The 16,686-nt window shown below is 41.5% G+C and overlaps 1 protein-coding gene across 2 annotated transcripts in view; it reads left to right on the plus strand.

Moving 5' to 3' along the window:
- Nucleotides 1-16,686, plus strand: part of LOC116674007 (collagen alpha-1(XVIII) chain) — a 57,160-nt gene that overhangs the window by 17,596 nt on the left and 22,878 nt on the right. For both annotated transcript variants that reach the window (XM_032506479.1, XM_032506480.1), the window contains exons 3-6: nt 12,157-12,237; nt 12,326-12,385; nt 13,413-13,488; nt 15,318-15,377. In XM_032506479.1, the coding sequence (XP_032362370.1) occupies nt 12,157-12,237; nt 12,326-12,385; nt 13,413-13,488; nt 15,318-15,377 (277 nt within the window). The remainder of the gene's footprint in view (nt 1-12,156; nt 12,238-12,325; nt 12,386-13,412; nt 13,489-15,317; nt 15,378-16,686) is intronic.

The raw sequence follows: 16,686 nt of genomic DNA on the forward strand, positions 1-16,686 counted from the left end.
TTATGCCACTTTCTACTTCTACTCTGCTACATCTCAGAGAGAAATATTCTACTTTTTACTCCACTACATTCATCTGACAGCTTTAGTTACTAGTTACTTTACATATAAGAAATTCTGCACACAAAACACATGTAGTTTATAAAGTCTGATGTTTTATTATAAAGTAACCTAGCAACAATATAACGGCCTACAGGTCCAGCTGAGATGATGAGACCATGAAACACACAGCTGGTTGGATCCTTTACTCTTTCTACACTGGGAGGAGAGTTCTTTACTTTTAATACTTTAACTACATTTCCCTGATGATACTTACATAGTTTTACTCAAGAACATTTTCCATGCAGGACTTAGCTTGTAACTGTTCTAATTTCAGTGTGGAATTAGTACTTCTACTTAAGTAAAGGAACTTCTTCCACCATGGTGATTGCAAACAATGAGTCAGGGTGTAATATAGCTGTGTGTGTGTGTGTGTTGTGGTGTGTGTGTGTGTGGTGTGTGTGTGGGTGTGTGTTGTGGTGGGTGTGTGTGTGTGGTGTGTGTGTGTGGTGTGTGTGTGTGTGTGTGTGGTGTGTTCAGGGGGAGATTGCAGATGTGAGAGTGGTGGAAACCTCGGGCGGCCGAGCGTTTGTGTGACGACGAGGACGACTCTGACGCTGTGAGTATTCCGTTCCTCATGTCGATATTTCAGTCATTGTCGGTGTCTGAATGTTTTAGTATGTGTGAAAATCTCTCTGTCTCGCAGGCGTCTGGGGACTTTGGCAGCGGCGACGGCGACAGGAGACAAACAGGACAAACTGTGAAGGTTGGTCTTTTTGTTTTTGCACCGTCAAACGAAACCCGCGATACTGGCATTCAAATTTTAAAAATTGCTCGATACAAATCCCTGCAGTTATTTGGTGTGCAAATATAAATGCATAGGCTGGGGTGGGAAGGTTAGAACTAATTACAGCCAATACAGCATATTAATTAATTAATTAATAATAGTTCCACTAATAAATACATTTGCATGCAAATTGTTGCAGAAAAACCCACCAGAATGCAGGACGTGTAGTGCTTGATGCTTAACATTTCCTGGAGGACGACAACCGAACCCCCCAGTTATAATTGCCCGTGTCTAGATAAGTGGAGCTCTGAGATGTGAAGGTTACAGCAGGCCCAATAATCTGTGGTTGGGGGGATTTATTCTGCTGTTTAGGGTAATTAACTGGCCGATGTCTAGACATCACATTAAAGGATAGTTCAGTATGTGTTCAGTCTGTGGTGAAATAAGTTGTGTCGCGTGTGATCATTCCTAATAATGCTGGAACCCAAATGTCTATTCACCGGGAACACGCTGCTGGCGAAGTGCGTTTGAAATAGGAAACCATGGGGAAAAAAAATAAATATTGCGATTTGACAAGGGGCGGCTGTGGCTCAGTGGTAGAGCGGTTGCCTGCCAATCGGAAGGTTGGTGGTTCAATCCCGGCCCTGCAGTCCCATGTCGAAGTGTCCTTGGGCAAGACACTGAACCCCGAGTTGTCCCCGGTGCTGCTCATCGGAGTGGGAATGTGTGTGAGTGTTTATCTGATGAGCAGGTGGCACCTTGTAGGCAGCCTCGGTCACAGTGTATGAGTGTTGTGAAGGTGAATGTTTCCTGTAGATGTAAAAGCGCTTTGAGGTAGCGTTAAGACTGAAAAAGCGATTATAAATACAGCACATTTACATTTACAATCACGTAATAATTGTTACAGGCCTAATAAACGTGTGATGCTTTGAGCTGCCAGTGGAAGGGATGGCCATATCAAACTGTTGCATTCTGTTTGCAGAACACACCTGCTTCCCTCCGACCGGTACCTGAACCCCCCCTGATATCCTCACACGGAACCAGACTCAAAGAAACAGGTAAAGCTCCTCAGCGGCGCCATAGTGGAATAGGGCTGTCGGCGAGTATTCAAAATTGAAATATCGGAATGGGAGAAAGAAAAAAGACATTGAATATTATGAGAGAGAAAACACTACTGCGGCTATCTGCGCACGCAATCCTTCATACATACATACATACATACCACACACACATACAGATACACACAAACATACACACACATATACAGAAACACACCATTTATATCACACTACCATATCACTATGTAACACACACATAACGTTACACACAATACACATACCACACACATAGACTCACAAATACACATGCACAACAAAACACAAGCACACAACACATACAACACCACATACACAGCACACACCACAGATACACACAGTTTTTTTTCTTCCAGCTAATCATAACATATTGTTTATATGTCAGATTAATAAACATGACTGAATAATAACCATTGAAACTAGACTTAATACTAAACCCACGATCATTGAAGGGGGGGGGGCATTATTGCAATGACATTAAATCAAACTACAACAGAAAACACATTCAACACGCAGAAAAGAATAACCATCATAATAAAGGTAAAAAGACAGTGCACCTTCCAAACTTTCTGAATGATGAATAAAATTTGAATTAGGATCATACCGATACAAAATAAAGTAGAATTAAGTAAAGCAAGACAAGTAGAATGTTTGCAAGTTAAAACCAGATTGTTTGAATTGTTGAAAGGCACAAGGGAGATGTTTTGAGCAGGTGCTGTGTCAGGAACCTGAAGTCAGAAGCACTGCTGGTGAGATGTGAAACTCTGTAGCTCCCTCTGGTGGATACTTAAAGAGTTAAGCACATTGGTTTTTTATTAGATTCAATTAGAAAACTTTATTGATCCCAAATTGGGACATTTCAGTGCTAAGTAGCAAAATATAAGACACACAGCATGCATACAGAAGAAATAATAAATAGATAGAATACAAGAAAAGTATTCACAAATAAAGAAACAAGACAATGGAAAGAATGTAAAAAAACTTTTTTTTTTAGGTGATATATCCATAAGTATAAGTAATAAAAAAAGTACAACCTTCTTAAATATATTTATAAGATATAAGTGCACTCAGTGGTGAAGTGTTAGAGTGGCAGGAATTATTTCTTTAAACTGTCATTGATATAAATAAGTGGCTGTGAAGGAAAAAATCACTTTTGGCTCAAAAATATATTTGAAAGTCCTAAAAAAAATTTTAGGACTTTTTTTTTTTTTCTTCTGTCGCTTAACAAAAGAAATTGCACCAACATTAACAAGCCGACATTACCCCATGCAGCCGGTAGATTTGGGTTGTGTCAGCGGCGCAAGAAGTATTCAGATCCTTTACTTGTGCTAATACCACCTGTAGAAATACTCTGTTACAAGTAAAAGTCCTGCGGTAAATAATATATATATATATATATATATATATTATTATATAATATATTACTAGTGTAAAGGATCCAACCAGCTGTGTGTTTAATGGTCTCCTCATCTCAGCTGGACTTGTAGGCCGTTATTTCAGATTTTATAAAATACATGCGTTTTGTGTGCAAAAATGTAATCCGTAAAGTAACTAGTAACTAAAGCTGTCAGATGAATGTAGTGGAGTCAAAAGTGAATATTTCTCTCTGAAATGTGAGTAGAGGAGAGTAAAGTAAGGCATGAAAAGAAAAGACTCAAGTAAAGTACAAGTACCTTAATATCTAGACTTAGGTACAGTACGGAGTAAATGTAGTTAGTTGACACCGCTGGTTTGTGTTGACTGTAGACGTCAGGTTTCAGCAGCCGTCGTGGGACAGCAGCCGGCCCGGATCACCAGGCCCAGAGGTGCGTCGCCGGGGGCAACAAGTCGTGCCTGGCAAAAAAAGACAGATTAGGACTATGTCCTAATCAACATGGCCCTCCTATCACAGGATAGAATGAGCGATGCGGGGGGAGGGGTGTACAATGTGGTGGAGGTTGGTTGACATCTTGTGTTCCCTTTGTCACACGCCCCCAAATTCCTGAAAAAAAGATTAACATTTTTTATTAAGGATGAAATTGAAGCCATTATAAAGTACACTGAAACATGAAGTGGTGATCCCAGAAGGCCTGAGGAACTCTTGGGCCGATTGGGCCACTGGAAAAAAGAGCGGCCCAGATCGCTGGTGTTTCCCACGAGTTTGACAAAAAATATGCACGACTGTACGGCTGCAGCGGAGCCTCCCGTCTGGTGGCGTGGGCTTCTACTTTTCAAAATAAAAGCTCAGTCTGGGTACTTTAGTGTTTTAGGTGTTTAAGTATGTAATAATTTGTTTTAAATATGCAAGCATTTCCATTCTAGTCTAAGATGTTGCCATGGTAGTTTGAAGGTTTTATGAATTGTATGTAATATTTAATTATGAAAGTCTGTAAGTGCGCCTCATGCTGCTGATGCAGTAATGTCACATGAGGCTGGTTTTGAAATTACAAAGCAAATAATCTTCATCTGAAATTGGGCTGATAAGGGACTGAATTGCCAGGGCTGAATTTTGTTCCCAGTCTGCCCCTGTGCATGAGTGTAGAGGAATGTGTGAAGAAGAAGTGTCTGTGGCATACTTTGATGTTCCATTCCTGTGCAGCAGGAAATTGTGCATCATCATTTTGGTCCACTAAAAGGGCAGTTTTGCTACTGACAGGTTCCGTTAATTTCCGATTAAGTGTTGACAACATTATGAAAACGATCCTACAGAGATAGAACTTTTTAACAGATCTGTTAACCAGAAACAGCTTTGAGGTCGCTAGCGCTAACCCACCAGACCCATTTAAAAAAACAAAACAATACTTTTAGAGTGTATTGAGCAACATACAGTATTTTCACATGTAAATCAGTAAACGTGTTTATTTCAAAAAAATTAGAGTTGTGATGTTTTGAAAAGTGGACAGACGACCCAAAACGGCTTTTTAGTAGTTTTTATTTGTTTCTGTGACTTTGAATGAAGTATATTTTACTATTTTAAATTACTGTTTATTACATGCAGTCTGGTAGGTTAAGCAAACGCAATTTCGACCTCCTTAGAAATCCTTCCCGTAATGTTGCGACAATATGTGTGTGTGGATGTGTGTGTGTGTGTGTGTGTATATATATATATATATATATATATATATATATATAATATATATATATATATATATATATATATGTATATATAATCTGAGCCTGTCAGCGGCAAAACAAGACATTTTGTTGACTTAAAGTGAAGCACACAATTGCCCTTTTAACTTACATAAACATTACATGTTGTTCATCAGTCATCAATCACACAAAAACATTGTAAACTAGGTCCAGGTTGAAAAAAAGCGAAGTTGCCCTTTAAGTGCATGCCATGTGGGGTCTGGGGTCAGTGTCATGCTTTTGTTTGGAGCATGCATTTGCAGCGGAGCTGATTACTGTCTTCTGCATGATGAATCAAAGCTGGGTTCCAAAACCAAGTTCTTCCTTATTCATTCTTATGTAACACATGCTTCAGGTCCCGGCGGCGCTAAAGGGGAGAAAAGGCGACAAAGGAGCGAAAGGCTCAGTGGGGGACACGGGCCCCGCAGGGCCAAAGGGAGACTCCGGCTCCAGCACCAGTTCCTCCGGTTCGTCCTCTCAGGGCGGAGAACGCGGACTGAAGGTAGAAAGATCCCTCAGTTTATCTGTATCATCAGCAGCATTTACCTATACGTTACTATTTCTTTTTTTTTCTTCTTTCTTCAGAGGAGAAAAAGGTGCAAAGGTACGTAAACTTTGTTACACTGCAGGAGAACTTCTTTCAGTTTTTTTCTACGTTGCTTTCACACCTACCTTGTTTGTTCTGTTTTATACAAATAGAGAATATGGGGCGCGCTCTACCAACTGAGCAACCCGGGCGCCAATGTTTCACGTTTTTGACATACGTTCAGAATTTTTCCAACACGTTTGTTTCTCATTACATTTTTCTTTTTTGGAGTTACGCGTTTAATCAGTGGCACAGCTTAGATATGAAATGGGGAGAGAGGGAAAAGACATGCGGGAAATTGCCCCCGGTCGTATTCAAACCATGGCCCTATGCGTCGAGAAATATACCTCTACCGCGCTCTACAACTGAGCTCCCAGGCGCCCCCTGATGCTTTTTGTCCAGGTTTTTTCCTTTTCAGCGTTATTTTCTACGCTTAGGAAGTTTTTTTATGCTATTGTGACAGTTGTGTTTTGTTACAGGCCTATCTGAATATGTTTTTTCTATTCCTCCCCACCAGGGTAGTTCGGCTTTGGATACTCCGGCAATAAAGGAGATCGGGGTCCCCGGGCCTATGGGGCCACCCGGTCCCCCGGTCCTGCAGCAGAGGTAGTTCGGCTCGGGATGGCTCTGTGGTGCAGCAGGTGTCTGGACCCCCCGGGCCACCGGGACCACCGGGTCGGACGGGGCCCAGGACCTGCAGAACCAATGGAGAACCTGTGAGTACAGAGATACTTTTGGAGAGTGTTTTTCATTAGAAGGATAAACCTCTGGAGAGGGGGTCCTTAAGACAATATACAGAAAATACACACAGTACCGGTGGGGGAATATGACTAACCTGTTACATAGGTTGATTCAAACACTGACATAAGATTCTCTAGTCCTCACAGAATTCGGGATGGGAGAAAAACATGCTCTGGTTTATTGGCATTTCTTTAAACCAATCACAATCTTCTTGGGGGAGCTAAGCGCCGGACGGAGCCACGGTGCCGCTGCAAAATAGTGCCAAGAAGGAATTTGTTTTGGTGGAACATGTGTACGTCTTAGTCGTCAACAGAAAACTCAGATTGGACTGATAGTCTAGCTAGCGTCTGGATTTACCCTGCAGAGATTGAGGACTAGGAACCATAGTCCTCAGACTGGACAGATAGTCTAGCTAGCTGTTGGATTACCCTGCAGGATCTGAGGACCAGGACCATAGTCCTCAGATTGGACAGATAGTCTAGCTAGCCTGGATTTACCCTGCAAGATCTGAGGACCAGGTAACCATAGTCCTCAGATTGGACAGATAGTCTAGCTAGCTGTCTGGATTTACCCTGAGAGATCTGAGGACAGGTAACCATAGTCCTCAGATGGACAGATAGTCTAGCTAGCTGTCGGATTTACCCTGCAGAGATCTGAGGACCAGGTAACCATAGTCCTCAGATTGGACAGATAGTCTATAGCTAGTCCTAGAAATCAGTTGCAGGTTAGAGCGCCAACACAGAGATAGAGGAAGGGGACGGGCATCTTTTGCTACTCCTTTTCCACGTGAATGTCACTCACTGGTTGTTCTTTATCTTTCAGGGCGATCCAGGGGAGGATGGAAAAAGTGTAAGCGTCTTTGTTTGTATTGATCTACAATGAGATTTTTTTTCGTAAACAAATAATGTAAATAATGTATACTTTATTAATCCACAAGGGGAATTACAGGATAATAAGGTCCTAGGCCCGACTTATGTACCTATGGTCAGGGCTATACTAGTATCTATGTATCTATCTATCTAGGCATTTCTAGATCATTTCATAATAAACTGCTGGTGTTATTTTGTTCTTTTTGCTCTGTTTCCCAGGGTTCCGCTGGCCACGAGGGTTACAGGAAATACAGGATCTGCTGGATTAAGGGCCAAAGGTTGGTGGACTAAAGATGGATGGATTCTGTTGTCTGCAGGGCTGCACAATATATTTTTTGTGTATTGTCATCGCGAGAGGCTGCGACGAATGGCAAAAGAGACACAGAGATTTTCTGTAATTCAAAGAAAAAATCAGAAACTTCAAAATATAACTGTAAACTTTTTTCAGCGGTGCCTTTTTGTTTCATGATAATAAAGAGGTGTGTTTACTTCTAGAGACATAGTTAGCCTAAAACTGATATTTGGATATTGACTTGTACAAATAATCGTGCAAACGTAATAATGTTGGCCACTAACGTTAGCTTAGCGTCTCCCCATCTCCTCTGTTGATTCCTCACGTCTCTTTCCACTTTGGTCTCCTAAAAGTTCACACAAAGAGCTATCTGGCGCCTTTAGCATGTTTCTGTTGTTTGCTAGCAGTAGTGGTGGGGGGGATCGATCCCCTAATGAACGGGTCGCTACCAACCCCTAGTATTTACTTGGTATTGGAACCTTCACCCAATACAAGTCAAAGGAGAGCGGAGAGTTGTTTCAGAGTAGTGCATGCGCTCTGTATTTGGTTACTACATTACTACCAAGTATTTCTGATTATCTGGGTCACATGACAGCGGTATATACAAAAGGTGTACTCAAATTCAGTCAAAACTTTATTGTTAAAAAATTATTATTGCCTGGGTGGCTCTAGTGGTAGAGCGAGCGCCCATATATAGAGGCTCAGGCGGCGGTTTCCTGCGGTGTCATCTCTCCCCTTTTCCTGTCTGAACGTCACAATAAACGCCCCAAAACTAATCTGTTAGAAAAAAAATCATGAATAAATGTTTATAAATTTGAGCAATGATATTGTTAATCGCAAATATTTTGGACACAATCGATAATGTCAAATGTGTGACTGTTTGCAGGGGGAGGTTGGAGAGGGTCAACCCGGACCCAGAGGCCCCCGGGTCTACCGGACCGCCCGGACCGGGCACGCCGGGACCGACCCGTACGTCCACACACTTCAGACTTGCTTTCTTTCACTTTCAGTTAGTTTCCATTTTTCACGTGTTTTTTATGTGTTGATGACGTTCTTGACATGGAGGGCTCGGGATTCCCAGACCTGGACAAGATCCGGGTACGCGCGACATCCTTTAAATATAATAGAGTCTTTTCTATTCTGCCACTTTCTACTCTACTCCACTACACTCAGAGAGAAATATTCTACTTTTACTGCCGTACATTCATCTGACAGCTTTAGTTACTAGTTACTTTACACATTCAGATTTCTGCACACAAAACAACATGTAGTTTATAAAATATCTATTTTATTCTAAATTAAACCAGACAAAAATATAAATGATTAGCCGATTAATCACTTTGTTGGGGTTTTGTCACTCTAAAACCCCAGTTTTTCCGTCATATCCCACATGTTTTAATCTGAAATTGCTATATATAATATCCAAGGTGATATGTTTGTTTACATGATGCATCAAAATCAGGATATTTTCCTATTCTGAATAATCGTGAAATATTTTGTGCATGTAAACGTACTCATGACTTAAACCTGGTTTTGGATTTACGTAAGGACACTGTGGTTGTGTACCCAGGGTACCCGTGGTCCTCCCGGCCCCCAGGCCCCCCGGCCCCCCTGGTGTCTCAGGGCTCTGGGACCCAACGGCCCCGTAGCGTTTGGACCCCCTGGACCTCCAGGACTGGACGGAGCCCCGCCGTCTGCCAGTGAGTAGGATGCCACCGTTTCATTGCAGGATGTAGAGTAAAAAAGTTTAGGGTCCTATTTTAACGCTCTGAGAGCACGGCGTGAAGCGCCCGTTGCGGTGTGTTTAGGGCGTGTCCAACACACTTTGCTAGTTTGAATGATCACTTCCTGCTACCTCAAGATAGCCAAACAGAATGCACCTGAATACACCTCCTGTAGCCTGCACCCCAGAAATCACCGACCACCTCCTTAAGACCAGCACGCCCAGAATAGACTGAACACACCTCCTGTAGACCAGCATGCCCAGAATGCAAGAACCCACCTCCTGTAAGACCAGCACCCCACAAGCACCTGAACAACCTCCCTGTTAAGACCGCACGCCCAGAATGCACCTGACACAACCTCCCTGTAAGACCTGCACGCCCAGATGCACCGAATACACCCTTCCTGTAAGACCAGCACGCCCAGAATGCCACCTGAACACACCCTCCCTGTAAGACCAGCACGCCCAGAATGCACCTGAACCATCTCCCTGTAAGCCACCCGCACGCCCAGAATGCACTGACACCACACTCCCTGTAAGACCGCACGCCCAGAATGCACCCTGAAACACTCCCTGTAAGATCAGCCCACGCCCAGAAGCACCTGAACACACCCTCCGTAAGACCAGCGTGCCCGAATGCACCTGAAAACACTCCCGCACGGTATAATATCAAAGACACTTGGGTCGGGCTTTGCGTTGCGCTGGTGTAAGATAGGGTTCTAGTCTTTTTAGACGATTAGATGATTGTCAGGAAATGAATCAGTGTTTAAAAAAGAATGCTTGTGTCTATCCTGTGTGCCGTTTCAGGGCCCCCTGGTCCTGCCGGCGACCGGGTCAACCCGGACTCGAGGGAGAGAAGGTGAGAATAACAGACTGATGTAGAGTCTGAATATGTCTCACGAGTCAGGATAAACGTGCGTCTATTTTGTTTTCCACCCGCTCATCTACGCCTTGTTAGTATTTCAGCAGTATTATAGGTGGCTAGAAACAGTTTTTTTTTCCCTTTTCAGTCACACTTTATAATAAAAACACACTAGAGGAAGGGTTCAACAGTAAGAGTTTTCTTGATGGCCAGGGCAAGTAAAACGCCATCGGGCAGTAATTATAACAACACAGGTCCGTATCGTATAATATTATTTGATTTGAAGGCGCCGTTGGCCAATCACGACAGAGTTGCCGGTGATGTTCTTGTTTTTATTTTATTTTTTAGTAATATTGGCATTTTTAGGCCTTTATTTGACAAGACAGCTTAGACGTCAAAGGTGAGATAGAGAGGAAGTACATACAGCAAAAGGGTCGCAGGGTGGAATTGAACCCGCCGCAAGGACTGAACCTCTGTGTATGGGGCCACGCGCACAGGTGAGCTACCCAGGGGCCCCCTTGATTTTTATTCAACTTTTTTTTGGGTTTTTTAACTTTGACAAAGTGTGTTTGAAGTTTGACTTTTTTTTTTTTTTTTTTATTTCACTTCTCTTTTTTTCACACTTTTGTGTGTTTAAAGTTGTGATTTTCAATTAATTTTTATGTTTTTTTCTTAGATTTTTGATGTATAGAAGGTTTTATTTTACGGATAATTTGTCTTTTCCCAGTTTGAATTAAAAAAAAAAAATATTTTTTATTTACATTTTGACATTTGAAAGTTTTTTTATACTGTTTATTTTATTTTTTTGTTTGGACATCTTCTCTTTTTTTTTGACATCCAGATAGAAAAAGTCTTTTTACATAATGTTCTCTTTAAAGTTTTTTGGTGCTTATTTGCCCATTTCACATTATTAAGTTAGGTGCTGCCCCAATTACCTTAAAACCCTTCGGCCAATATGCACACGTAAGTCTTCGAGGAACACAGGAAAACGTTCAAGTTGTTACTACATTTCTGATTTGCTCTCTCGCTGAGTGTCATCCCCCATCTTTCCCCCTTTCCTGTGTATCCACTGTCACTATCAAATAAGGGAAAAAGCTTTCTCTCTCTAAAAAAAAAAAGTCTTTCCCTTCTTTAGGGGGACTCTGGTGATCTTGGTGTTCCAGGTACAGCTGGGGCAAAGGTGAGTTAAGTGAGATTTCTTTGTTGGCTGTGTCTTTCTTAAAAACGAAATGAAAATGAGGACATTTGTGGCGGGGTGTTCCACATAGATTCTCTCCTTCCTGTTTGTTGCCCTTCTCTAGCGAAACTCGCAAGACTCCAACTTTTCAGGACTCTGTTTTCTTACTTCTGTCCATCCTCTACGGTGTGTAATGGTCGCAGGTACTCGGGAGTGGTGGTGGGGGGGGGGGCTCTCTCTCCCGGGATTTCCTTTATCGTTCCAAACCTTTGTATCAGTTTCACCTTTGTTTTAACCAGCTGTGAAGATCCCCTTTCTGGAACCACATCCTCGAGCTATGTTCCAACTTCATGGGGAGATTTTTACTCCACTACATTCATCTGACAGCTTTAGTTACTAGTTACTTTACATATAAGAAATTCTGCACACAAAACACATGTAGTTTATAAAGTCTGATGTTTTATTATAAAGTAACCTAGCAACAATATAACGGCCTACAGGTCCAGCTGAATGATGGAGACCATGAAACACACAGCTGGTGGACCTTTACTCTTTCTACACTGGGAGGAGAGTTCTTTACTTTAATACTTAAATCATTTCCCTGATGATACTTACATAGTTACTCAAGTAACATTTTCCATGCAGGACTTTAGCTTGTAACTGTTCTAATTTACAGTGTGGAATTAGTACTTCTACTTAAGAAAGGAACTTCTTCCACCACTGGTGATTGCAAACAATGAGTCAGGGTGTAATATTAGCTGTGTGTGTGTGTGTGTGTGTGTGTGTGTGTGTGTGTGGGTGTGTGTGTGGTGTGTGTGTGGGTGTTGTGTGTGTGTGTGTGTGTGTGTGTGTGTGTGTGTGTGTGTGTGTGTGTTCAGGGGGAGATTGCAGATGTGAGAGTGGTGGGAAACCCTCGGGCGGCCGAGCGTTTGTGTGACGACGAGGACGACTCTGACGCTGTGAGTATTCCGCTTCCTCATGTCGATATTTCAGTCATTGTCGGTGTCTGAATGTTTTAGTATGTGTGAAAATCTCTCTGTCTCGCAGGCGTCTGGGGACTTTGGCAGCGGCGACGGCGACAGGAGACAAACAGGACAAACTGTGAAGGTTGGTCTTTTTTGTTTTTGCACCGTCAAACGAAACCCGCGACTACTGGCATTCAAATTTTAAAAATCTGCTCGATACAAATCCCTGCAGTTATTTGGTGTGCAAATACATAAATGCATAGGCTGTGGGGTGGGAAGGTTAGAACTAATTACAGCCAATACAGCATATTAATTAATTAATTAATAATAGTTCCACTAATAAATACATTTGCATGCAAATTGTTGCAGAAAAACCCACCAGAATGCAGGACGTGTAGTGCTTGATGCTTAACATTTCCTGGAGGACGACAACCAGAACCCCCCAGTTATAATTTGCCCCGTGTCTAGATAAGTGGAGCTCTGAGATGCTGAAGGTTACAGCAGGCCCAATAATCTGTGGTTTTGGGGGGATTTATTCTGCTGTTTAGGTGTAATTAACTGGCCGATGTCTAGACATCACATTAAAGGATAAGTTCAGTATTTGTTCAGTCTGTGGTGAAATAAGTTGTGCTCGCTGTGATCATTCCTAATAATGCTGGAACCCAAATGTCCATTTCACCGGGAACACGCTGCTGGCGAAGTGCGTTTGAAATAGGAAACCATGGGGAAAAAAAATAAATATTGCGATTTGACAAGGGGCGGCTGTGGCTCAGTGGTAGAGCGGTTGCCTGCCAATCGGAAGGTTGGTGGTTCAATCCCTGGCCCTGCAGTCCCATGTCGAAGTGTCCTTGGGCAAGACACTGAACCCCGAGTTGTCCCCGGTGCTGCTCATCGGAGTGGGAATGTGTGTGAGTGTTTATCTGATGAGCAGGTGGCACCTTGTACGGCAGCCTCGGTCACAGTGTATGAATGTGTGTGAATGGTGAATGTTTCCTGTAGATGTAAAAGCGCTTTGAGTAGTCGTTAAGACTGAAAAAGCGCTATATAAATACAGCACATTTACATTTACAATCACGTAATAATTGTTACAGGCCTAGTATAAACGTGTGATGCTTTGAGCTGCCAGTGGAAGGGATGGCCATATCAAACTGTTGCATTCTGTTTTGCAGACCACACCTGCTTCCCTCCGACCGGTACCTGAACCCCCCCTGATATCCTCACACGGAACCAGACTCAAAGAAACAGGTAAAAGCTCCTCAGCGGCGCCATCAGTGGAATAGGGCTGTCGGCGAGTATTCAAAATTGAAATATCGGAATGGGAGAAAGAAACAAGACATTTGAATATTATGAGAGAGAAAACACTACTGCGGCTATCTGCCGCACGCAATCCTTCATACATACATACATACATACACACACACATACAGATACACACAAACATACACACACATATACAGAAACACACACATTTATATACACACATACACACATACTGTATACACACACATACCGTTTACACACATACACATACCCACACACATAGACTCACAAATACACATGCACACACACACACACACACACACACACATACACAAACACACACACGCATGCATACACACAGTTTTTTTTTCTCTTCCAGCTATCACCTACCAGTATTGTTTTATATGTCAGTTAAATCATGCTGAATAATAACCCATTGAAACTAGACTTAATACTAAACCCCACGATCATTGAAGGGGGGGGGGCATTATTTGCAATGACATTAAATCAAACTACAAAGACAACAACATTCAACACTGCAGAAAAGAATACACCATCATAATAAAGGTAAAAAAGACAGTGCACCTTCCAAACTTTCTGAATTGATGAATAAAATTTGATAAGTTAGGATCATACCGATACAAAATAAAGTAGAATTAAGTAAAGCAAGTACAAGTAGAATGTTTGCAAGTTTAAAACCAGATTGTTTGAATTGTCTGAAAGGCACAAGGGAGATGTTTTTGAGCAGGTGCTGTGTCAGGACCCTGAAGTCAGAGCAACATGCTGGTGAGATGTGAAACTCTGTAGCTCCCTCTGGTGGATACTTAAAGAAGTTAAGCACATTTGGTTTTTTATTAGATTCAATTAGATAAACTTTATTGATCCCAAATTGGGACATTTCAGTGCTAAAGTAGCAAAATATAAGACACACAGCATGCATACAGAAGAAATAATAAATAAGATAGAATACAAGAACAAGTATTCACAAATAAAGAAACAAGACAATGGAAAGAATGTAAAAAAACTTTTTTTTTTATGTGTGCATATATCCATAAGTATAATGTAATTAAAAAAAAGTACAACCTTCTTAAATAATATTTATAAAGATATAAGTGCACTCAGTGGTGAAGTGTTAGAGTGGCAGGAATTATTTCTTTAAACTGTCACTTGAATATTAAATAAGTGGCTTGTAAGGAAAAATAAATTCACTTTTGGCTCAAAAATATATTTGAAAGTCCTAAAAAAAAATTTTAGGACTTTTTTTTGTTTTTTCTTCTGTCGCTTAACAAAAGAAATTGCACCAGACATTAACAAGCCGACACTTACCCCATGCAGCCGGTAGATTTGGGTCTGTGTCAGCGGCGCAAGAAGTATTCAGATCCTTTACTTGTGCTAATACCACACTGTAGAAATACTCTGTTACAAGTAAAAGTCCTGCGTTAAAATATATATATATTATATATATATATATATATATATATATATATCTAGTGTAAAGGATCCAACCAGCTGTGTGTTTAATGGTCTCCTCATCTCAGCTGGACTTGTAGGCCGTTATATTTCAGATTTTATAAAATACATGCGTTTTGTGTGCAAAAATGTTAATCCGTAAAGTAACTAGTAACTAAAGCTGTCAGATGAATGTAGTGGAGTCAAAAGTAGAATATTTCTCTCTGAAATGTAGCGGAGTAGAAGTAGAAAGTGGCATGAAAAGAAAAGACTCAAGTAAAGTACAAGTACCTTAATATCTAGACTTAGGTACAGTACTGGAGTAAATGTAGTTAGTTGACACCGCTGGTTTGTGTTGACTGTAGACGTCAGGTTTCAGCAGCCGTCGGTGGACAGCAGCCGGCCCGGATCACCAGGCCCGAGAGGTGCGTCGCCGGGGGCAACAAGTCGTGCCTGGCAAAAAAAGACAGATTAGGACTATGTCCTAATCAACATGGCCATCCTATCACAGGATAGAATGAGCGATGCGGGGGGAGGGGGTGTACATGTTGGTGGAGGTTGGTTGACATCTTGTTGTTCCCTTTGTCACACGCCCCCAAATTCCCTGAAAAAAAGATTAACATTTTTTATTAAGGATGAAATTGAAGCCAATTATAAAGTACACTGAAACATGAAGTGGTGACTCCCAGAAGGCCTGAGGAACTCTTGGGCCGATTCGGGCCACTGGGAAAAAAGAGCGGCCCAGATCGCTGGTGTTTCCCACGAGTTTGACAAAAAATATGCACGACTGTACGGCTGCAGCCTGGAGCCTCCCGTCTGGTGGCGTTGGGCTTCTACTTTTCAAAATAAAAGCTCACGTCTGGTACTTTAGTGTTTTAGGTGTTTAAGTATGTAATAATTTGTTTTAAATATGCAAGCATTTCCATTCTAGTCTAAGATGTTGCCATGGTAGTTTGAAGGTTTTATGAATTGTATGTAATATTTAATTATGAAAGTCTGTAAGTGCGCCTCATGCTGCTGATGCAGTAATGTCACATGAGGCTGGTTTTTGAAATTACAAAGCAAATAACCTCTTCATCTGAAATTGGGCTGATAAGGGACTGAATTGCCAGGGCTGAATTTTTGTCCCAGTCTGCCCCTGTGCATGAGTGTAGAGGAATGTGTGAAGAAGAAGTGTTCTGTGGCAATACTCTTGATGTTCCACTTCCTCGTGCAGCAGGAAATTCTGTGCATCATCATTTTGCGTCCACTAAAAGGGCAGTTTTTGCTACTGACAGGTTCCGATTTAATTTCCGATTAAGTGTTTGACAACATTATGAAAACGATCCCTACAGAGATAGAACTTTTTAACAGATCTGTTTAACCAGAAACAGCTTTGAGGTCGCTAGCGCTAAACCCACCAGACTCCATTTAAAAAAACAAAACAATACTTTTAGAGTGTATTGAGCCAACATACAGTATTTTCACATGTAAATCAGTAAACTGTGTTTATTTCAACCAAAAATTAGAGTTGTGATGTTTTGAAAAGTGGACAGACGACCCAAAACGGCTTTTTTATAGTTTTTATTTTGTTTCTGTTGACTTTGAATGAAGTATATTTTACTATTTTAAAATTACTGTTTATTTACATGCAGTCTGGTAGGTTAAGCAAACGCAATTTCGACCTCCTTAGAAATCCTTCCCGTAATGTTGCCAGACAATAATGTGTGTGTGTATGTGTGTGTGTGTGTGTGT

This window comes from Etheostoma spectabile, chromosome 24, assembly GCF_008692095.1.
Source record: "Etheostoma spectabile isolate EspeVRDwgs_2016 chromosome 24, UIUC_Espe_1.0, whole genome shotgun sequence".
NCBI lineage: Eukaryota > Metazoa > Chordata > Actinopteri > Perciformes > Percidae > Etheostoma > Etheostoma spectabile.